This window comes from Gymnoscopelus microlampas (genome assembly GCF_963454915.1).
Source record: "Gymnoscopelus microlampas genome assembly, chromosome: 4".
NCBI lineage: Eukaryota > Metazoa > Chordata > Actinopteri > Myctophiformes > Myctophidae > Gymnoscopelus > Gymnoscopelus microlampas.
In genome coordinates this window covers 14385058-14410373 of record NC_139941.1, presented here as the reverse complement: position 1 = coordinate 14410373, position 25316 = coordinate 14385058, and the positions used below count along the sequence as shown (strand labels likewise).

Here is a 25316-nt window from a genome sequence, read left to right as displayed (position 1 = left end):
ATATTTTGATGCCAATACTTTTGTATTTATTTTGCCAATGTAGAATAAACATAATGGTTTCAATGCCAATAAAGCCCCTTTGAATTAAGAGAAAACAAGCAACATGTTGTAGATTTTATAACAAAGTAAAAAATAAGAGAGAGAGAGAGAGAGAGAGAGAGAGAGAGAGAGAGAGAGAGAGAGAGAGAGAGAGAGAGAGAGAGAGAGAGAGAACTACAATATTCTACAGAGAGGCAAAGGTATAAACTTAACTTACAGTAGGCTACATTTCAAATTCTGCATGTGGTTTCTGTTGGAGACACTGGTCCTGTGTTTCTCACTGCAGCCAGCAGGTGACACTAAATCACTATTTTGATAAGTTTCTGTATGCAGGCCTGTGAGTTTGTCTTCTCCTTTTTTTCTTTCTTCTTTTTTGGCAAAAATTACAAAATGATTGATTTTAATTTGTAACTGCAAGTTCATTATTTAATTAATTAATGAATTAATTAATTAATTCTTAATTATTTATATTTTGTATCTTGTAGAACTAGAAAAAGTACTCAAATGTTTTACTTAAGTAAAAGTATCCATAGACCAATTATTTGTTTACTAACATTGAGCCTGGACGCACAGGTGATTGTTTCACGCAATCAATTCCCAAACTGTTTCGGGGTGCACTGGTTTCAGCACACCCCAACCCCCTCTTGTGTGTGTTGGCTAGTGAGACGCGTCCTAACGAGACCTGATATAGCCTAATGGGTTTCGTTGCGCGCATACTGGCTGCACGCAGCCAGTATGACGTCGTCTGTTAAGGGGTCTATATGCAATGTAGAAATACTCTGTTACAAGTAAAAGTCCGGAATTCAAACTTTTTTCGAGTAAAAGTATAAAAGTATTGGCATCAAAATGTACTTGAAGTAAAAGTAAAAGTAGGTACTCATTATTCACAAGTTTTCAAAGAAATCTTTTGGGCCGAAATATAGGCTATATGGCTGCTGAAGTGGTTAGTGTGTTTTGTAATAATAATACAAATCTACAAAGTAACTGCTAAAGTTTTCAAATCATTGTGGTGGACCTCTAAGATGTAGTGGAGTAGAAGTACAAGTACAACAAAAAGTTATGGAACCACACATTTACAACCGATACATCTGCTTGAACGTTCACATTTCAAATATAAAGTGCTTACCCTACGGCCACAAATGTAAAAAGTTAAAGCGCCTAAGTCTAAATACACGTATCTTCCGTATTCATCAATAAAACGCATTTTTTATCCGATTGGTGGCCATTTTTCTCTAAATGCTTTCAACCACGCGCCCTTATTGGTTTGGAAGTGTATTGCACTCTGATACTTAACACAAAAATAAAAATAAAAAAAAAAATGGCCGCCAATCGGATAAAATGCTTTTTATTAAACAATACAGAAAATACAGGTACTTAGAACCTAGCGTTTTAACTTGTTACATCTGTCGCCGTAGGGTCACTACTTTATATTTGAAATGTAAACGTTTAAGTAGATGTACTGGTTGTAAATGTAAATTATTCTCAAACCAGGAACAAGTGGTTCCATGACGCTTGTGACAGACGAGCGTCATGTGAACCATGGCTGCATCAGCCTACGTTATACTGCAGGAGGCAGGAGGCAGGACGAATGTGTAACCGCCCATTAGAATAGAATGCATCTCTGACAGCCAGTCAGTGAGGCCTGATGTTGCAAGTGGTCCTGCATGCTTTTCATTTTTACTGCATGAGAGCAACGAGTGACAGCGATCCGTCCGGGATGACTGATCTATGACTGATCTATGACTGATCTCTGATCTATGACGATGACAGTGACTTCACCTTACCTGTCTGCTTTAAGTTCATCACGACCCACATATGATCTGCTGGAGAACATCAAGACAGGTGAGTGAAGACTTTAGTGTTCTCTTGCAGTTTAGCAGTGGTGTAAAGTAACTACATTCACTCAAGTACTAGTCTTTACTTAAGTACACTTTGGAGGATTTTTTACTTTAAGTATTTCTAATTGTCAGTAATTTTACTTCTACTCCACCACATCTTAGAGGCAAATATTATACCTTTTCTCCACTAAATTATTTGAAAACTTTAGATATTAGTTACTCTGTAGATTTGCATTATTATGCTCTGTATACATTTTGGCCATTTGAAAATGCAGATCTACAAGCTCAAAATGCGTCATGATGCGATGCATTGTGAGCTTGTATATCTGCTATTTTCAAAAGTTGTCTTTCAAAACTTGTGAAAACTCGTGAAATGGGACATTCTGCATAATGAGTACTTTTACTTTTAGGTACTTTAGTGTTTAAGTATACTTTTGTACTTTTACTCAAGTCAATTTTGATTACCGAACTTTTACTGTATTTCTACATTGCATTATTGATACTTTTACTTAAGTAAAACATGAGTACTTTTTACACCACTGTATGTGATACATATCTTCATTATCAGCCAACTGAACTGTATTTGTGAAATTAGGCCTAGTATTTGTACTTTTCTGAAGTATGTTTTAAATGGAAAAATATGAATCCAATGTTGTTTCCTCCAGATTTTTGCGTCATGTCCATTTGGGTATTTGTGTCCCTCTTGCTGCTGCTACAAGTGTCATCTTCTGTTGGTGAAAGTGGCTTCAGTGGTGAGTTATCTGATTCTGAACCCGCCTTCACCATAGAGTTAAAAATAAGGTCTTTGCTCGTACATGAAGCTTCGACTGACTTGCCATTCTTAAAGCTGCAAATTCGAAACTTATTTTAATGAATAAAATGTCATTTAAGCAATCTATATGGCAGGTAGAGTATGTTAATAAAATCAGGTTCGGAAATCCGGAAATATTTTGTGCCAGGGACCCACATTCACTTATGGAGCTTGAACATCAACAATTTAAAAAAATAGTTGATTAGCTAAAGGGGGCTAACAACTTTAGGGCTGAAGTTGTTGATTTTGATGCTATATTATCTACAGTAATTTTGGGGACCTCTGGAACCCCTTCAAGGACCCCTGGGGGTTCACTTTGAGAACCACTGGTCTAGCACATCTGCAATAATAATAATAATAATAACTTGGATTTATATAGTGCCTTATTTAACATGGCAAAAGGACAAAAGGTATAGTTCTGTTAGCCAGGAGGTCCAGCTCACATAATATCAAACACTTTATAGCTCCACCTATCGTATGACAATAGCATACTGGGTTTGAAACGAGACTCTCCATCTGTTCCCAGCAAACCCCTGCTGCCACTACCCATGCCAGAACTCTGGCGTGTGTGTGAGATTTGGCACTGACCGCTATGAATGTGACTGCACCCGCACTGGCTTCTATGGGGATAATTGCACTGACCGTAAGTTAAACCAAATAATGTTTCTTTCCATTTAACTGTTGTGTGTTTTACTAGCCCCCCTCCTTTTTCCTTCTTTAATGATAAACCTTTACCGTAAAACATCATGACTCGTGTGACCAGTTGTGAGGTTGTAGTGTAGAGCACATTGGCCTGTTACATGATAGTGATTTGAAACATTTTGGGCAGAGGTTCCTCCTTTGTCTACAGGGACTGTGCGTGCACAGTTTCATGCCAAGTTCATGTGGTTAAAACAAGGACCATGTTCTAGATGATAAAAAAGGAAAAACAAATAAGAGAGAGAGAGAGAGAAAGAGGGGGGGGGGGAATGCACAGTGACAAATCAATAATCAGTTTGTGGTTGAAGGCCTATGTCATTTCATCCAGCTGCAGTGGGACATCCTCCAGTATAAATATTTTGTGTCTTGTCTAACGATGAGAGAGAAGTGCCATTGAACGAATGTTTCTTTGTCCTGTCTGACACAGATGAGCCTCACCAGCTACCAGGGAGCTGACCTTTTTACATAACTCAGCTTCTAACCAGTCCAGTTCACGACAGCACTAAGCACAGCCATTGAGATAGAAAGTGTTGCATCATCTTTGTTCACTCCATCCTGTCAATGGTTTTACAGCTATGGCAGATCATTTAAAACAGTACGTGGCTCTCAAACGTATTTATTTCAAAGACCCCCAGTTTGGTATACATTATACCACGGACCCCCATAGCTCAGAGAGTGTAAATATGGAACCAAAACGTAAGGATACACTCTAAGAGTTACAGACCTGTAAGGGTCAATTTTGTTCCTAGCTAGGGAACCCCTGGAACCCCCTCAAGGACCCCTGGGGGTCCCTTGACCCCACTTTAAGAACCATTGATTTAAAAAAGGAATATTCATATAATATTCAACATTCAATAATCTCCAAAGCCAGTTTACAGTTGATTTGGATTGGAATTTGTTTTGGTGTGCTCAGCGATATCAACAAGAATATGAAGAATGCAGAAGTAATGCTTGCCATCGGACAACCAATAGTTTGACACACTACTGTACAGTTGCAAAAATGGAATTCACATAATGGGTGTCAATGAAGCACACGCGATACATGAGTCACGTGACCTGTAGTGTTTCTGACCCCTCATTGATGTAACTCTTGCTATCTTATATATATTTTTTCTCATAATTTTTATCCCGCGATTTTTGTAACACATTTTTTTTCACCCGGTGCCAATTTCCTAAGTGATCCTGGGCGCTACACCAGCCCTACACCAGCGCTACACCAGTCCCCCACAGCCAGGGAGGCCAGGGCCGAGCTCATGCTTCCTTCAGTGCATGAGAGCCAACTGACATTCTTGTCACCTGACAGGGGGGAGTTTCCCTGGTTGGACGTAGCGCGTGGAAGGAACACGTTATTCCAACCAGTTCCCTTCCCCTCCATCAGGCGCCCCGGCTGTCATGGGGGAGGCGGTATAGCGACCAGGATTACTACATGTTTTTGTGAGGGTATTAACTACCCTAGGAGACACGGGGAGAACATACAAACTCCACACAGAGTAGGCCCTTTCGCTAACCCCACCCTGGGTATGGGCGCTGATGACGCGGAGGAGAAGACACGCCCCCAGCGCCCACAGCGTCCCTGGCGGGAATCGAACCCAGGACCTTCTAGCTGTGAACTCTTGCTATCTTAAAGGAGAATTTTGGACTAAAGTTTTCTTACCTTTTCTATGGCGCTATGATATCTTAGGATGAATGGTACAGTAGAAACATTTCATAACTCCACCCCTGAGCCACCACAGCTTAAAAGGTGCGCGGATAGGCCTTAGGTTAGATCACATATTGTAATAGCTTTTTTTTTTTTTTTTTGAGATCTGACGTTCATAGTGACAGAACACTGTCCCCCCAAAAAAACAGAAGTCTCGCTAGACGAGACTTCTCGTCTAGCGAGACTTCTGTTTTTCTTTTTTGAGTGGTGCCAACCACTCCTATACGTGACTTTGTTTGTGTCCGTGTGTGTGTGTGTGTGTCTGTATGTATGTTTGAGCGCGACCTCACCATGACCTCAACAGCTGCGGCTGATTGCAACACAAAGATGCAACCAGTTACACTAATTACACACAAACAGGAGTGCAACACACACGCGCGCGCACACACACACACACACACACACACACTTTTGAGTAAAAATACTTAAACTGAGTAAAAATACGTAAAATGAGTAAAAATACGTAAAAGATGTTAAAATTAGTAAAAACACATAAAGGCACCACTCTCTTCACACTGGGTGTGATTTTTTTTTTGCATAGTGTTCTGTCACTATGAACGTCAATCTAAAAAAAAAAAGAAAAAAAAAAGCTATTCAAATATGTGATCTAACCTAAGGCCTATCCGCGCACCTTTTAAGCTGTGGCGGCTCAGGGGTGGAGTTATGAACATTTTCTACTGTACCATTCATCCTAAGATATCATAACGTCATAGAAAAGGTAAGAAAACTTTAGTCCAAAATTCTCCTTTAATGGCTCTAAGCATGGGTCCATGCACTTATTTGTGGGACATTCATATCTGTTCATTCACATCAAACAAAAAGCAGGTTGGAGAAGCTCTGCAAAAGCAAGGGAAAAACAAAAAAAAAACAGACTTACGGTAATACTGCACGTGCCCTTTCCAAAAGCCAAATGACTCACAGTTAAATTGGAGTTGAAGTATATTCTACCCAGGGCTATAAACAAGCAATAATTCAGCACGCACGTAACTGCTATGACACATTTCCTTGGAAGTATGAGATATGTAAGAGGGAAATAAAGTACTAGTCTTGGGGTTCCTCTTACACCTTAGCTTGTTCAAGTTATAATGCTTTTGTTGTGCTATGAACTTCAAGTTTGTTACAAACAGCATTGTTTCCACTTTTGAGGGTGAATATTTCAAAATGTTAGGTTACTGTCTCTTAAAACAAGACCAGGAGACCTGGTTCTGCCAGACCCAGAATAAATTCCCTTTTATGCCCATGTATGGACGAAAGGGGACGAAATTCAGAGGTCCCTTTTATGCTCATGTATGGACGAAAGGGGGACAGACTTTTCCACAAAGTGGACAGACTTTTATGCCCATGTATGGACGAAAGGGGGACAGAAAAGTGACATGCCCATGTATGGACGAAAGGGGGACAGAGCCTCATGTAGGCCGACCCCTTGGGTCTGGCAACAAGGTTTTTATTAAAGCTCAAGGTTTATAATTTAGTACTACCAGTTGTTTCTCTTTATCCGTTGGGTCAAAGTGCAACTGGAGGCCTTTTTGGTAGCTACAGATAAGGGGACACATTTTAAATACTGCCCAAAAAAGAAACAAAAGGAAATACATGCCAACGGGCAGATAAGGGTGCTGTCGCCTGGCCATCGACGACGTCGTTCTTGGGTCTTAACTTTCTACATCCAGGGTCTTACATCTTAACCACTTAACCGCTATAGTTGACCCACCAGAGTTTCCCCGGGGTCTATACTAGGCCCCATCCTTTTTTCCCTCTACACCAAATCTATTTGCTGAAAATAGCCGATCTGCAAGCTCATGACGCATTGTGAGCTTGTAGATCAGTATCGCCTGAATGTCCCCCCCCCCCCCCAGAATAGGGACGCTAGCCATTCATTAAAGCTTGTTATGTCAAGAGTTTTCCTTTTTAATAACATAAGCTGAATTGTTCACACTGTGTGTCTGTAGCCGAGTTCTGGACCAGGGTTCACCTCCTGCTGAAGCCCAGCCCAGATACGCTCCACTACATCCTCACACATTTCCACTGGCTCTGGAGTCTCATCAACAACAGCTTCCTGCGAGACAAGCTCATGACAATAGTTCTCACAGGTTAGTGGTCTGCAGCACAAATGCTGCTGCGCCCCGGGCCAGTGTAATAACTGGATGAGGGGGCGCACTACAAATTCCGAAAATTGAACCTATGTTGTACAATGAAAACGAGATTGGAGATGACTCTAAAGCCTTTTTGGAAGATCAAACTGGTACAACCCAGCCTAGGGGTCACTAAAGTGTAACGTAAAGAATGAACTCCCTCCTTCCCAGTCCCCAAACACAGCCAGTCCACACCGGATAACATCCCCAAAGTCAAGGATATATTTTATATTTAGGATAAAAACAGGTGAACATTACATCAGGGTGGGACCATAAACTCCTAAATCCAGAACAAAATCTACCCGTATCCAGTTTAGAAGGCAGTCATAGCCAATTGGAATGGAACCTGTGAAATCTGACCGATAGGCATACATCTTGATCAATGCAGAGATAATATGTACCGATTTGTTTGAGGTTTGGACAGAATTTGTGTAGTGTAAAAAGTGTGTTTTGAAGAAAACGCGAAATGGCAGAGAATCTAGTCCGGCACCAATGGCCTGGGCCTATACGCGGAGTTGCGTCATGATCCAAGGAATCTAGGCAAAAAACTAGATTGTACGACCTACTGTTCAAGTGGTTGTTATAGCGCCACCATCTGGCTGATTTGAAAAAGAGTTACGGTGGAGGCTCATCACGATAATCGTTCTAACTCGAGTGGATGGCAGAGTCAATATACAATGTAGTTATTGTTATAGTGCTTGGTGTGGATGGCCCTTCAGACCAAAGCTACCGATTAATCAATAATTCAACTATGTGGGGACATCCCTAGGGCTGTCCTCGACTAAAGAAGTTCTTAGTTGAATAATTGTCACAGTAATTTGTCAACGAATCGGTTTGTTGATTTAATCAACAAATCTGTGAAATTATGATGATGCATACAAGGCAGAGACAAGCTTTGAATTGAACATTCTAATGGTGATTTCACGGCTACTCAGTGTTGACAATGATAGAATGGCAGAATTAAAGGGTTATATCTACAGTATCTAGAGTTTATAACAGATGTGTATAGAAAAAAGCATAAAAAATGACTAACAAATTCTTGCTCGACTAAGACCAAACAGACAGATTAATCGATTTATAGACTAAGCAAAAGGTATCTATATTATGAGAAAGTTGTCCTTCACTAGTGCAGTGAAGGGGTCAGGGACCCCAGGGGTCCTTGAAGGGTTTCCAGGGGGTCCTCAGCTAAATGATTGATAGTTTGTAACTCGGAGAGTGTACAAATGGAATTGGTTCCAATCTCTCAAAGTTACTGAGGATTTTAAAGTTTAGTCTGGGGTCCCAGATATTTAAAATAATCTAATTCATATCTAACTGGGGGACCTTGAAATGAAAAAGCTTGAGAATTACTTCAATAGTGGACTCCGACAACAACAGATAAATCAGCTTGCTTACAACTAACGTCTTTCTGCCATTAGCCTCAGTTCCCTTCTGTTATGTTCACGACATGTAAATATTTGGATAGGCCGCATTGGCAGGGATTTCTGGTCACTTCAGTGCTGCCTCAATGGAGCAGACAAGGCAGGTTGTGAACTATGGTTGTGACAGAGATATTGCTGAGCGTGGGTCGGACAGACATAGTGAGGTAATGTTAATGTTATGTGAGAGGCACGGGTTGTTCTCAACAGAAAAAAGGAAGAGGGAATTCACGGAGGGCTCGTCTCATCTGCAGATGTACAACACACACACACACACACACATGCACACGCACACACAGACCAATAGAATTTTTATAGTCACAATAACATCTGCAGCAGCTGTTCCGTTGGTCATTTAAATGTTTGCGTGTTTATCCGAGATTGCCAAATTGCATTTTAAAAATCCTATTTAATCAGTTTATTTCCTGCCATTAAGATGCCCCATGGACAGTTAGAGCAAAGAGATACTGTATGCAAAAGGCAAAAACAACATTACTGACTTTAAAAGCTGCTATTTCTATTATTTTGAATGGCGAGGTGCCATTTTTTTGTTGAGGAATGTACACGAGAGGGCCTTACAAACTCTCTTGAAGAGGATTTAATTCAATCCGGAAGGTGTAGGAAGTGTGTTGTCCTGAAAATATTATTCCAGCACGGAGTAACCAGGGAGGAGAATAGTCAGGCTGGGTAAGGTGATTGAAAAGATCACCAAGGGGCTGCAGGTATGTACATACAGCTCATCTACCGGTCTTGTATATCAGCACTGCACAGCAAAATGTGGAGTGGTATTTCAAGTCTTCAGAGTGAAAAAATATTCTTCGGTATGCCCATGTATGCTTTTAGTTTGACACCAGTAACCACATGGGGCCTGGGAGTGTTGGTGTGTGGTGATGTGAGATTGAATACAGATACAAAGCAGGCTAGAGTATTCTAGAATTGTTAGTAATTGGATGCAATGCATATGCAAGGCAGTCCGTCATGCACACAAAAAGATCTGTGATCATGCTTAATTGATATGGGATTCTGCTTAACTTTGCTTCTGTATCTGCTCTCTGTTCTGAAATCATCTTTTTCACTCTTTCTTGGCCTATGTTCAGTAATTGTATGCTTTATTTCTTAGATAGGATAGTGTACAGAAACAAGAAACTAAGGGCAGAGAGAGAGAGAGAGAGAGAGAGAGAGAGAGAGAGAGAGAGAGAGAGAAGAGACATGCAAGACAAGACTGGGAGTCGGATTCAAACTCGGGTCTTCATAGCTCACAAGTCTGTGTGCCAACTGACTGCACACTCCAACTTGCTTCTGATTTAGTTAGATGTCCAAATAGATATTCCACCATCACTGTCGGATGGAAACCTTGTATCTCGATACTGTATCTCCTTTTTTTTTTTGCTACAGTAAATATCAATGCTAGACATTAGTATCTCTGTGGGTTTTACAAATATTTAACCACTTAAGCACTATGTTTATGTGTATGTACTTTTAAAATGTTATAAAAATAGTTAAAATTGCTGATCTTCAAGCTTGTCGATATGCTATTATAGCTATTTTTCCAAAGATTTTGAGTTAATTACATGCCGAAAAATAGGTACACCTGGTTGAAAGTGGTTAACGTTAATCAATGAAAAGTATTAGTATTACATCTCATTACTCCAATTAGGTTTTTTTCTTTTTTCATATCATGAAAATTAACCGTTTTGGACATAGAAGGTTTCCACCCGAGTGACCCGACGGCGACGGCCATGCCTGCATAATCCACTCCCTTGTGCATGCCTCTCTGCGTGCCAACTGGTAGAGGGTGGAGCGGCCTTCCCTATCCAGACATCCTGCTCATATTTACTCAGTCTCTCCCATGGCTCCATGCTGGATGCTCCTGCTGGTCATCTACCAGCTCACTAATGGATACGACTTCCACCAAGGAGCTCGGATATATGGAGTGTTTGATCCCTAGGTCACTTGAAAGTGCTTTGGTGGAGGAAGGGAGGAGTGCAGGGGGAAGTGCGGGTCTCTGTAGCCGCAGGAGTAGAGCATGGTACGGACACAGCAACACGCTTATCTCTTACGCAGGCCACACCTGCTCAAAGTATATACACGTTCCCGGTACTGGAAGGTACTGCGGATAAAACCTTCACTTGGATCTGTTTATAGATTATGTGGAAGCCTCTGTTTGGACTGAACAGAATACGCTGAGCTAACACACTATTTAGTTTAACGAATATAACTCACACTCAAAGTTCTGTACACTCTAATCGTCTATGAGATATAGCAAACATTTGTTAGTTGACTGGGTGTCCTCAGCTCACTTCTCTGGCAACGGAACTCACCTACATTCCACTGAAGATTACATTCCCTCCTTGAGCACCGGAGACATTTCCCCCCCAAAGGACATGTTTTATTACTCTGCCTCATTGGAAATGATTTGTTACATTTCGATGTTACAAAATAGAAAAACAGAGTCTGCACTCTGCCCTCTGCTCAATGGATCATGCTCCCATAGTGACTTAACTGTAATAGATTACCACCAAGGTGGTCTTTGTATTTTACTATATTCTTCTATCCAGCACATGGGATCTGTCGGATGTGTGTGCTTTGTTAAATTCTTTACATGTTTGAAATTCAAACATAAAGAGGTCCGGCTAAATGTATATGTGGAAAGTTCCATAACCTCTGTGTTCAGATGCAAACTAACACATGTAATGGTCATCATCATAGTGGCATAAAGAAGCAGTTTAAAGCTGCAATCCATAAGTTTTAAGAGAGTTAATTGCATTCATTAGAATAAGTTCTGAATCGAAGCTTTAACTTACCATTCCAATCCAAATGCAACATGTTGGAAAGCAGAATAGCTGCTGAAAAAGGCAAATGTTACATTATACTGTATGTATGATACTAACACTGTAAAATGCAGATCCATTTTATGATTAAAAGCAGCACTATGTAACTTTTTTTTTATTGATAAAATGTAATTTTGTCCAATCTGAATGGTAGAGTATGTTAATACAATTTAACTTATACAATTGGGGTGGTTGTATTTTGTCTCCCTGCCCTTCCATTGAGACATTTAGATCGTGTCAAAGGTCATGTCTCACCTAAACACAAGGATCTGACACACATTTTGACCTGATGGTCAAGATACAATTTATCCCCTGAGCAAGCGGGCAGGCTCTATTAGATCAATGGTATAAATGTCAGCACTTGCGCAGGAAACTACATAGTGCTTCTTTAATATATATATATATACACACACACACACACACACACACACACACACACACACACACACACACACACACACACACACACACACACACACACGTGTGTGGCGTGCATGTGTGCAGTACTGAAACTATTAATTTAACCCAGTGAGCTACTCGCACAAACTATTGATGGCATATTTATTTGCCCGGGATGCTGGTACTGTATAATCAATACATTAATTGATTTGACGTTGTCTTCTTCTTCCCAAAGTCAGATCCAACCTCATTCCAAGCCCCCCGACGTACAACTCCAAATATGGCTACCTCAGCTGGGAGTCGTACGCCAACGTGACGTACTACACCCGGATCCTTCCCCCTGTGCCAGAGGACTGCCCTACACCCATGGGAACTAAAGGTGCTAGTCTGCGTGGGAAGGTTTAGCCTGTAACACACCACTTAAGCACATGAAAACGGAATATCCTGTCACATGTGGCTAAGAGTCTACTGTAAAATAGTGTTAATTTAACTCTTGAGAGTGAAATGTTGAGTACCAAAAGGTTTTATTTTAGAAATGTACAGTATGTGGCCCCAGCATTTAGAAACTGCTGCTAACTTGTGTATGTTGGCATATGTAATATTTGCCAAATATATATAATTCACATTCATTAGAATCTATATGGGCATATTTCAACTCCTGTGGGACCATTTTTGTGATGTTTGAGTTGATTTTAGGTTATTTATGTTTAATACATGGATGTGCTTTTCAGAATCAAGAAAGCTCAATGTCATTGGTGAAATATCTATCTAGCCTACTTCTAAAGCATCTCCTGGGGTCGTTTGTTTGAGTTTGTTTGAAGTTTGTTTGAGTAAACTCAAAAGACAAACTATCTGGTTAAATAACTGTATGATTGAGGTGATTGGCTGTCTGGTTAAATAGCTGGTTGGTTTGGTTGGGTTGGGTGACTGACTGACTAACTGCCTGACTGGCTGCTTCTCTGGTTAACAAGCTGGATGTTTGGCTGATTGGTTAGTGATGGGTGTTGGTTTGAGCTTCTTGTTGGGTTACCTTGTTTTCTACACACCATCACACTGTGTGTGTGTGTGTGTGTGTGTGTGTGTGTGTGTGTGTGTGTGTGTGTGTGTGTGTGTGTGTGTGTGTGTGTGTGTGTGTGTGTGTGTGTGTGTGTGTGTGTGTGTGTGTGTGTGTGTGTGTGTGTGTGTGTGTGTGTGTGTGTGTGTGTGTGTGTGCGTGCGTGCGTGTGTTAACTAGCTGGAAGGGTGGCTGATCAACCATTAAGGATGTAGGTTTGAGGTTCTTGTTGGGTTAGCTTATTTTCCACACACCATCATACTTCTCTTTTGAGGTGTGTGTGTGTGTGTGTGTGTGTGTGTGTGTGTGTGTGTGTGTGTGTGTGTGTGTGTGTGTGTGTGTGTGTGTGTGTGTGTGTGTGTGTGTGTGTGTGTGTGTGTGTGTGTGTGTGTGTGTGTGTGTGTGTGTGTGTGAGAGTAAGTGTCATGTTCCTGACTTCCTTGAATGTAAACCACCAGCACCTCTGTGGTGTCAGCATTTCTGAAGAAAGTCTTGCACATACAGTACATGCATCTACAATACACTCACAACTGCACTTGTACATTCATGTATTGTAAATGGTACCGTATGTATACAGCGCCTTTCTCCAAAGCGCTTTACAATGTATTTCACAGTCACCCATTCACACACACCGATGGCAGAGGAAACCATACCTGGTACCAACCTGCTCATTGGGCACCGGGAGCAGTTAGGGGGGGGTGTGTGTATATATAAATTGTACCAATGGCGGACACAAGTCATTGTCAGGGGACTCAACACTGGTAAAACAGATATGAACAAGTAAGACGCGCGAACGCTGGAAGCGAACGCAGCTTGACTGTACTATTTCAGCCACACTGTAGTAGTGCACTCTGTTGTCAGGGGACTCAACACTGGTAAAACAGATATGAACAACATGGGACGTGATGTGATAGAACGTGTGTGACGTTTCCTCCCTTCATGGGATGTGGTTGACTTAGTTTGTTAGTGACAATCTGTCTTACTGTGTTACTAAGTGACAATGTAAGAATCTGACTTGGTGTGCTACTTTACTACAATTTATAACTGAGTTGACGTTATTTCAAATACATAAGTTCTCTGTCCAATCCTCTAAAAACCACCGGGGGTTATTATGTCAACTTCTGTCTGAAACCATTTACAATGCTGAAAATGTCAGAAATGGATTCAGCATCCTCAACCCTTAAAACCACTTCAATATTTTCCATATAGGTGATTGATTATGCTAATTTTACTAATTATGCAAATTGCCCAACATATGCAAGTTAACATACAGCAGTTTCTAAATGCTGGGGACCCATACTGTACATTTCTAAGATAAAACTTTGTGCTACTCAACATTTATGGGTTCACAATACTACCAAGTAGACTGTATAACCTTTTTTTTTTTAATCTTCAGGGAAAACCACTCTCCCAGACTCCAAGCACCTGGTTGAACGTTTTTTACGAAGGACAGAGTTTAAGCCAGATCCACAGGGGACCAACTTGATGTTTGCCTTCTTTGCCCAGCATTTCACCCACCAGTTCTTCAAGACCCACAATCGATTGGGACTGGGCTTCACCAAGGCTCTGGGACATGGGGTGAGATGGATAATTCACTTCAATTCAATTAGACAACCTCTGTATACAGTATCTGATCAAAACTAACGCCCGAATTATACATAGTTGCCCGTCAGTGGCTAACACAGAAAATAGCCCCTCTATAAGCTCAAGACAAATTATGAGCGGCTATTTTGGGCGCAAGACATGATGCGCAATCAAGTATAAAGAAATCTGGCTTTAGGCCTAAACATAACCAGCCTCATGCTTTAGATGTCAGTACTTGTTCTGGTACTTTTTTACGTACAATTATTGATGTGTGTAACTAACTGATTCATTATTAGTTTTAAGCAAGTGTCTGCTTCTCTGACTGACCCAGGTGGACGCTGGACACGTCTATGGAGATAATCTTGTCCGACAGCTCAACCTCAGGCTTCATAAGGATGGAAAGCTTAAATATCAGGTACTGCAGATTATCAGGCCAGTACCAATGGCCTATAAGGGATGTGTACTTTGTTTTGTTGTAGCTGATGTGTTACTCAAGTGCCATGTATTGCTGTATTGCTTGTGTGTTTTTAGTGTCCTGATGGCTGTATGGCACAAAACGAACAAATAGACGAATGAAGGATTAATAAAGAATCAGTCAGTCAGTCAGTAAGTCACTGATGCAAGCTGTAACGTACAATTTACTACCATTAGACTGACTATGAAATCACAGACATTCACTTCCATTATAAACTGCAACGCAATGCAATGTCTAAAATGGGGAAACTTTCAATAAGACCTCTTTTTTGTCTGTACAGGCCTTTTTTTCCCCACAACTGACTCATGTGATTTTAAATAAATCTTTTTAAACAGAGAGTTTTATTACATTCAGAAGCGCCTTGTGCAACTTTTGGGCGCGATTCCCGCAAGTCCTCTAATCTTAAACTTCTTTGCTCAGATTGAGTTCTGAGAAGGCTATCTGAGATTCAGATGGCGGTGTGGAAGATGATCCACCACAGCTGGTATAAGAAGCTGGCTGTATATGGGGCCTTCTCTTTATGACCTGCTTCAAGCTGTGATAAGATTCTGAGATTGGCGCCATGCAGTGGTGGAAGTACTTTGTTTTACTTAAAAAAACAATACCGCAAAATATGACTGTTTTTTTCTGTTACAAGTAACAGGCCAGTAATATAATGTAAAAAATAGAATATCTACAAGCTCACTGCGTGTCGCATCGCGAAACGTTGTGAGCTTATAGATAACTATAAAATAGGGCTTGATAATCAAAACCTGCAAAGTAACTTGTAGCTACAATTTTTAAATAATTGCAGTGGAGTAAAAACTACAATATATACCTCAGAGATGTAGTGGAGTAGAATATAGAAAAATAAGACATACTCAAGTAAAGTAAAAGTACCTCAAAAAAGTAGAATACTTAAGTAAATGTACTTAGTTACTTGCACCGCTGTTGCCGTGTGGACATAAGACTTTCTTTCTATCTGAAAGCATCTCTGCTTGACAGCAATTCACAAATACATCCAAGAATCACTTTGAATTTCACAACTCCTGCGCTGCTTGTATGTGAGTCACAAAAAAAACTCACAAGCGTGGATTCTCGCACGACTCTGTGGTTTTTAATAAAAAGGCCAACGGGGGGAAAAAAAGAAAAGAAAGTTGGATGTTTACCCCCTTATACTTTCGCTATTCAAAAATAGCAGATATACAAGCTCACACATAGCGCGGCACCGAGTGCCACGCTATGTGTGAGCTTGTAGATCTGCTATTTTTTGAAAAATCATGAACATTTTTGCAAATCTTAATATATATAGTTTTAAAGCAAATCTTTGCTTCTGGGGATTCTACAAATGTAAAAAATGTTTTTACAAAATTATATGTATAATTCAAAATATCTCAAAATATGTTGTTCCAGGGACCCCCAGGTGTGACACTGGGTGCCGCACTATGAGCTTGCATATCTGCAATTTTTGAATAGCCAAAGTATAAAATAATGGTTTAAGTGGTTACACAGATGCATTCCCGGTTTTACATACATACATACATATGTTACATATAAACATATAAAGTCAACGTTTCTTGTTCCGTTCATGTAGGTGATCGACGGCGAGGTTTACCCCCCGACCGTCTCGGAGGCCCCCGTGAACATGAGTTACCCCGCCGGCGTGCCCGCCGCCCAACGCATGGCCATCGGTCAGGAGGTGTTTGGCCTGCTGCCGGGCCTCACCATGTTCGCCACCCTGTGGCTCAGAGAGCACAACAGAGTGTGTGACATCCTGAAGGGGGAGCACCCCACCTGGGCAGACGAGCAGCTCTTCCAGACCGCCAGACTCATCATCATCGGTGAGGGATGAGAGGCTGGCTGGCCGACGTAGTTCTTTTTAGTTTACGTTCGGGGGGGAAATATTCCCTGACACAGTTTACACAGTGGAGATCATCTGGGGGAAGCAAGCTGTGTAAATAAATGAACCACACAGACGTCAGAGGAGAATCCAGACTGTGTAACTCGGGCGATGATGATGGAATATTATCACTTAAATGTGATTAGATGGGAGCTGAATTGATGCAGAAAAAAGTCTCTGACTCACTTCACTTTAACAAAAATTAGATTCAAGCACAATTTTCAAGCGTCACAATTTGCACTTGAAAATGAACTATTCTTGGCGAGCTACACCGTCGTGTGACAAGGTATGATTGTGAATGAGGCTTTACAGAAAAATCCTCAGTGTTAATGCATCATGCAAGAGGTATTTGCATGAAACTCAAATGGAAATAACTTGCCTTCCCAAACGTGCTGTAAGTTGTAGCTCAACACATTTTGGGACCCAGGTTTGAAACTTGGGTAGGATATGAAGGATATTTATGTTTGATAATATCCGTGGTGGAAAGCTACTAACTTTATGTACTTAAGTACAATTTTGAGTTACTAATTTCCAATTTTCCAATTTGCATTACTTTTACTTCTACTCCACTACATCTCAGAGGCAAATATTGTACTTTTACTATAATACAATTATTTGAAAACTTGAGTTTTTATACATACTGTAGGCTATTTGAAAACAGCTGATCTACAAGCTCACAATGTGACTCGTTGTGAGCTTGTAGATCTGCTATTTAAGTATATTTGATACAATACTTTTGTATTTACTTAAGTACATTTTGAATTCCAGACTTTTATTTGTAACAGAGCATTTCTACAATGCAGTATTGATAATTTTACTAAGTAAAACATTTGAGTACTTTTTCCACCACCGATAATATCACAATTTAACAACAACAAAAAATGTCCCCGCTGTTTGTTCCGCCTGCGTAGGGGAGACCATCCGCATCGTGATCGAGGACTACGTACAGCACCTGAGCGGCTACTTGCTGGACCTAAAGTTTGACCCCACCCTGCTCTTCAAGTCCCAGTTCCAGTACCGCAACCGCATCGCCGTGGAGTTCAACCAGTTGTACCACTGGCATCCGCTCATGCCCGACCACTTCCACATAGACGGCACGGACATCCCCTACTCCCAGTTCCTCTTCAACACCTCTGTCCTCACACACTACGGGGTGGAGAAGCTGGTGGACAGCTTCTCTCGACAGCACGCTGGAAAGGTACTGTAGGTTGTCTTGACCCCATCTACAGTTAGAGTATGTGGTCCACCAAACAGACTACTTCAGACTAAAGTTGGCATTTACATTGTTGTTGTTTTGTTTTTATCCCACGATATTTGTAACCCATTTTTTCACCCAGTGCCAATTGCCTAAGATGTAATCCTGGGCGCTACTCTCCCTCTGCCAGCCTGGGGAGAGCCCCGAACTGAGCTCATGCCTCCTTCGATGCATGAGGAGTGAGCAGACCGCGTCTTATCACCTGACAGGGGCGAGTTTCCCCGGTAGGACGTAGCGCGTGGAAGGAACACGTTATTCCAACCAGTTCCTTTCCGCTCCATCAGGCGCCCCGGCTGACCAGGGGGAGGCTGTTTTTTGTGAGGGTAACCACCCTAGGAGACACGGGGAGAAACTCCACACAGAAAGGCCCTTTCGCCAACCCCAACTAGGGTATGGGCATTGGCAAATACCCAAAACAGTTTTAAGGTCAACCGCACTAATGCAACTCCTTGCAACTGCCATTGGGGATAATGGTTGCAAGTACTTGCATGTTGCAAGGAGTTGCATGTTGCAAGGAGTTGCATGGCGAATCATTGGTGTGGAGTGGGCTATAAGTGGTGTTGCTTATTTGGGCTTGTTTCCTGATGTTTAAACCAGTGGTTCACACACATTTTCATGTCAAGGACCCACAAGTTAATATGTATTTGTCTGCAGACCCATTTGAAAATATGTTATGCCATGGACGCACATAGAAGATTTGTGTTAAAATGTGTAAAGAATATTCCACATTTTCTTCAAGATTAAAAAAATAAATATATATAGCAGAATAGTTGACTCATTGACTGTAACAAAGGATACTTACTTTTGACCAAGACTTATTCCTTTATTATTTATGTTCTACGGTCACAAACCATTTTTAGAAATTGTTGCAATGCATTTTTATTTTTTGAAAGACAGTGAGTTTGTTAACAAGAATCACTGTTCAACTAACGACCAGCCCCTTCCGGTCCACCCTTCAACAATAATAGTCTCCCCATTAGCTCCCAGTGCACCATATTTCATACTGGTCATAGTTAACTGGAAACAGTATTAACTTAACAGTGAAGAAATGCGAAACTGAAAGACGGAGTTCTACGGAGCGTTATCATGCTCAGATGATCCACAGGCTTATCTAGGTAGGTGGGGTATCCCCGCTTCCTGTGTTGATAAGCGCTTCCTGCGTTGATAAGCAAGAAAGTCAAATAATATTTCATCAGAATAAAATGTGCTCGTTGTTCTGTGTCTCTCAGATTGGCGGCGGTCAAAACATCCACCCGGTGGTGACCCACGTGGCAGAAGGTGCCATCAAAGAGTCCAGAGCACTGCGTCTACAGCCATTTAACGAATACAGGAAGAAGTTCCACCTCAAGCCATACACGTCTTTCTCCGACCTGACAGGTGAGCCTTATTGGCCTATTGTACACACTGTACCATTCTTTAGAAGACATCAGCGCCTGCCCGGCAAGAATGAGGACATATTTCAATTTCCTGTTCAGTGGTACCAAATAACTCTCCCGTCCCTCACGTTTGTGCAGTCAATTGTAAACTACTTCAGTATCAGCTGACTCTCGCTGTGACATACAAAATGTTTTAAGGGATTGCTATTTATTACTAAGTGCTTATTTGTGGATGACCCTCTTGCACAAATCATTATTAGGCAGAATGATCACATGTTGCATGTTGAGCTGGCTGAATGTGTTTCATCACAATCAAACTAGTTGTTTGGTTTCATTTTAACCACTTAAACCCCCAGGGGTATATACTGGGCCCCCTCTTTTTTTCTCTCTCCACCAAATAGAAGGAGTAGACCTACAAGCTCACGATGCTTCTCTTTGTCCTTTTGTCTTAAGTAGGAAGTAGGAACTGAGACTCTGATTACCATTTCACGTTGTCTTCATGATTTAATACTGAAGTCGTGGCCTTTTCCAAATAGGAGAGAAGAAGTTCGCCAAGGAGTTGGAGGAACTCTACGGAGACATAGATGCCCTGGAGTTCTACGTGGGCCTCATGCTGGAAAAAACGCGTCCTGGCGCCATTTTTGGAGAGAGCATAGTGGAGATGGGTGCTCCTTTCTCCCTGAAGGGCCTTTTAGGAAACCCCATCTGCTCCCCGGAATACTGGAAGCCCAGCACCTTTGGAGGACAGACAGGCTTTGATATAGTCAACTCAGCCACACTGAAGAGTCTGGTGTGCCTCAACACCAAGTGGTGTCCTTATGTAGCCTTTAGTATTCCAACCAACGCGGAGGACGAGATGCCAAGAAAACCATCCACAGAACTATAAAGGCCTTTTCACACGGGGAGCCAGGGTTCGATTTGAAAACAAAAACCGAGCGGGTTACATTTTCTTAACCACAAAAACGCTATTTACAGTAATTCTTCTTACGACAAATAAAATATAAAAACAAAGATGACATTTTGATTTGTTAAATTGTGATCAAACAACATTTCACCAAAGGAAATGCATGTATTTAATTCAGTTTGACCAGAAGCAGGGATAAAACATAATCCCCCACCAGCCATAAAAAATGAACGATGTCAAATCAATGATGTCAAAAGCAGTCAATCCCTCCCAGCAAATCGAACCCTGCGGGGAACGACACCGTGCCTGTGCATTCGCCTGGATCCATGGGGTCGCAGTGCACTCCTCATGGGAATGTCGTAGATACGTTTTCACGCATTGTGTAAAATAAAGTTAAACACATTTCAACTCAGCAGCCGGGCGGCGAGTGTGTGCATGAGACGAGCTTGTCCCTTCACCTGGCAGATTGCCCACGCCTCTCTACCGGCCCGCTCGTCTCTCATTGAAAATGAATTGCTAGGTGCTTCATTCGCTCCCCGTGTGAAAAGACCTTAATGATGATAATGAGCCATTCCCAATGCTAAATTATTAATATTACGATATATACTATGTCTTTATTTTTGTGAATTTAGTTTGGGTAACTAAACAGCCTTCTTTGTACACATTAATTGAATAAATCAAGTCAGAGATTGTAATTTACAGTATTTGTTTGCCAGACCCAAGGGGTGTACCTGTTTTCTTCATACATGGGCATGCCCCCTTTGTCCTTAGGTCCCAGCCAGAAAAATCTGTCCCCCTTTCGTCCATACATGGGCATGTTTTGTACCTGTTTTCTCCATACATGGGCAAAAAACATGGCCCCGTCCGTTTGTCCTTAGGTCCCAGCTAGAAAAGTCTGTCCCCCTTTCGTCCATATATGGGCATACACAGGCTGACACGTCATGTGAAGTCCGGCTTATAAAAGTCTGTCCCCCTTTCGTCCATACATGGGCATAGACACATGGGCATCTGCCAGGTCTGGCAGAACCAGGTCCCTGGTCTTGTTTATAGACTGAACCCATTATAGCCTAGACCAGTGTTTTTCAAAGTGGAGGTCGCCAGGAGAGGAAATATATAATATTAATTCATTATTCTTTAAATTAAAATGTTTTCCTTACTGTCAACATATTTTATAACTGTTCCATTTACTTTTTTATTAATTTATTTATGTTTTTATAGAGAGTAAATATTTTCTGCCCCATAATCTGTGCAAAACAAATCTCAAGTCAAAATGTGTTAATAAAGGCTGTGTTTATTAATTGTAGCCTATATAATGATTTCTCCCATTCATATTGTGAACACAGACTTGTGTCATCTTGAGAAATAGTGGAGGCTTTCGGCAAATATCACAGAATTACAGTAAGTTTATCCACTAAGTAGCCTATTAGCACAACCAATATGTAATATGGTCTCCCTTATTTATGGTATTAGTAGAGTACCTTCAAATAAATAGATATGTATCTATTACATTATGCAAACAACAATATTTTATACACACATTTTTACAGAAAAGTGTCTCGAGTGACCTAGAATACTGTATAATCATTTTAAGTATCTATATATACAATTTGAATCCTGCGCCATGTCGGTTGTCAGTATGTACGAACGTTGTATGTGGCCAGTGTGACGTAATCTGACATCACGCCACATCACGCCAGTGTGACGTAATCTCACGACAGCATGACATCACGCATGACATCACATCCTACCTATAAATTCTAGGATGCCGTCAGATCGCACCAGTTCGACGGCTTCCATAGTGGGTTTTGGTCATTGGAGAGGTGATGCACGTCACCTCTTTCTGAAGTGGGTACTTTCAAAGCCTGCCGTGGATTTAGGAGAGCACAAAACTCTCTCTCACACTGTGAGGTGCCTGTAAGGTGGCACTGCAAAGTGAACGACGCGTCACGCTAGACGTTCGGGCCGCGTAGCGGCCCGAACTTCTAGTGCAATACATATCCCTGTGTTGCCTAAATTTGATAAATATAGCCCCACTGCAAAGTGCTTTGGTTTCAATAGAGGTATTAACAGTCACTAGCTTGATGCAAAAACATTACCTCAATTTACTATAATGTACTTGTAACAAACTGCAATATTTGACTGAACAAGTGCAGTTTCTATCCTTGGCAGTTTTGATGAAGAATGCTATACATACGTACCAATACATGTCAATCATCTTAAATAAACAACTTGTTACATGATATGAACAGGAATGAAAGATTCTACGGTAAACAAAGTAAGCCCATGAGTGCAGTAAGTTTACACATACAGCACTGTTTCTTAGCCATCTTTATCATTTAAAATATAATTGAACAAGAAGTAGAAAATAAGAGGTTACCTTGAACACATACAGTATAATTATGATCAAGTAACGAGCAACATAAATAATGAGCACATTAAGTGATGCAAAACCTGTCATACTGGAGCTACAAAGCATACATTAACACAATCACACAGGCATACACAGTATTATCCTTAACGTACGTTAGTCTGAGCTCTTGTACTTTTTTTGCTTAAGATGATTACAAATTCACCATATGCTACAGTAGTTATTTTCCAAGGCTGGAACAGGCCATAAAGAAAACAAAATTGGAAAAACATTCAGTGATGAGGATAGAATGTTCCACACAAGGACGTTTTGGACATTGTATTCCCAGGTGGGGCCATGCCCCCACCCCACCACACCACTTACTTATTGTGATGCATTCTGGGAGTCGCCTGCTCATTCTCCTGACTGTTCGCCAGCGAGGAGGTGAACAGGGGTCCCGTCATCGAAGTGGCGCTTGAAACAGAGTTAATATGCGTGCTGCTCCACACGCCCACTGCGCCCGTGGCTGCCGGGTAAAAATGGACGTCCACCGCCACAGTGGTGAGCCCCACGGTGGCACGGTCTGAGTCAGGGCAGATTGTAGGACCCAAGTGCAGGAGAGACAGAGGCAGAACTGGTCGGTTTAACGGGTTTATTAACTCAAAAGGTATTAATACAAGCAAGGGACTGAACTCACGATGTAACTACACGTAACACAATACAATGGACAAGCTAGGACAGGTTGCAAACACAGGGGTTAAATAGACAGGGAAATAATAAGACACAGGTGAACTCAACAGACAATCAACACTGGGATAGGCTGAGAGACTAAGAGGACACAGGAGGACAACATGACTAATCAACAGGGAGGTGAGACAAGACAGGTAACAGTAACAAGGCACAACAGGAAACAATACTACAAAATAAGGTACAAAACATCAGCAGGGCTACAACAACAGAGTAACAGAATAACAAGACTACATACAGAACAGAACAAAGGCCTAATAAGTCCAAGACCTTATAAGGGCAGGAAGGTCTAAATAATAAAGTCAGAGTGTGCGCCCCGAGGAGCGGACCGTGACAGGCCTACAGAACAGGCCTAAAGTGTCCACGACCATATAAGGGCAATGGTGGTCTAAATAATAACATCAAAGTCCACAGCCCGAGGAGCGGACCGTGACACACGGAGACGTGGTGGGAGAGGAGGAGGGGCGGGCTGCCATGCGAGATGCTGAGGCGAATCGGTGGCACGCAGGACTCGGTGGTCCGTAGGGTCAGCGAGGATCGCAGGCCCTCCTCGCGGGCTGGCGGCGGGGAGGGTGAAGGGCACCCGGAGGGCAGGGATGACGGAGGAGGTGGTGGCAGGCCCTCCTCCTGACATTGACTGTGGTTGTCCCCTCTGTTACCGTTACCGGCCCAGTCCTCCACGCACTGCAGCTGGATGCTGGGCTGGGACAGGCTGCGGCCTTCCTCCCCCTCGATCTGGGGGGGGGGGGGGGTGGGACAATAAAATAGGATAAACTCTCTAAGTATCCATACATACTTTTTTACACACACACACACACACACACACACACAAGTTATTAAAAGATTACCAGATGATATTACACACAACTAGACAAAGTGCTCCTCGGAGCACAGGTCTCCACCAGGTCAGGTAGGTCATTGTGATCCAGTAATGATCAGAATCGGACAGATCAGTCTTGATCACATGACTATAGAGATAATGTGTACCGATTTGCGTAATGTTTGGACTGAAATCTGTAGGAGTAATATAAAAAAATATGTTTTTGTTCAAAACGGGCCACTCCTGTAAACTTTAGACGCCAATCTTAGCCAATCAGGTTAGAATATGAAAAAGATCTGACAGATCCGTGTTGATCACATGACTATAGAGATAATCTAATCTGTACTGATTTGCGTGATGTTTGGACATAATCTGTAGGAGTAATATCAAGACATGTGTTTTGCATAAATCGGCCTCCTGTTGGATCTATAAAAGGCAGATATGAAAAATGCAGGCAGATGTGAAAAACGTTTCACGCTGATTGGTCCATTCATAGGTAAAAATGTGAATATTGTACCGATATTGTGAATAGAGGCAGGCGCTGCCTCAGTTGGAAGAAGAACAGGAGCAGGGGAGATCGCTGCCACAGTTTGTGACTGGCCAGACTCTAGGCCCAGTTTACGCAGCCTGACGGCCGTCTCCAACTGGAATTCCAGCTCGAACCATCCAATGACCCTGTTGAGGTCGGTGTGAATGCCATGGGGTCCCCCGCCCCCCCCCGTCTCCACCGTTTCAGGGAGGACCACCCGGCCCTGCCTCCGGAGAACGCACCAAGACACCCTTGTCCACTAAATTGTCCAACACCACTGGCTTAATCTCCCTTTTAAGGGACAGGCTACTAATTGGTATGCCAAAATGTTCGGCTATCAAAATTAAATCTGACTTTCGACATAATTCAAAAGCTTTGAGCGTAGGACCGGCCACAAAATGTTTCAAATCGAAACTAGAAGCCATAGTGCAACAAGTAGTCACAAAATTTTCAAAATGCAATACCACTCTCCTGCAGTAAAAT

At 41.8% G+C, this 25316-nt stretch overlaps 1 protein-coding gene across 1 annotated transcript; it reads left to right on the top strand.

Annotated features, from left to right (window-relative positions):
- The first annotated feature begins 1686 nt into the window (after nucleotides 1–1686).
- ptgs1 (prostaglandin-endoperoxide synthase 1) lies at nucleotides 1687–21668 on the top strand. The gene is made up of 11 exons (XM_084055670.1): nucleotides 1687–1881; nucleotides 2543–2629; nucleotides 3215–3331; nucleotides 7033–7173; nucleotides 12099–12242; nucleotides 14314–14495; nucleotides 14833–14916; nucleotides 16550–16796; nucleotides 17767–18053; nucleotides 19340–19487; nucleotides 20023–21668. The coding sequence occupies exons 1-11, from the start codon at nucleotides 1797–1799 to the stop codon at nucleotides 20370–20372; spliced, it is 1872 nt and encodes a 623-aa protein (XP_083911796.1). The 5' UTR covers nucleotides 1687–1796; the 3' UTR covers nucleotides 20373–21668.
- The last annotated feature ends 3648 nt before the right edge of the window (nucleotides 21669–25316 follow it).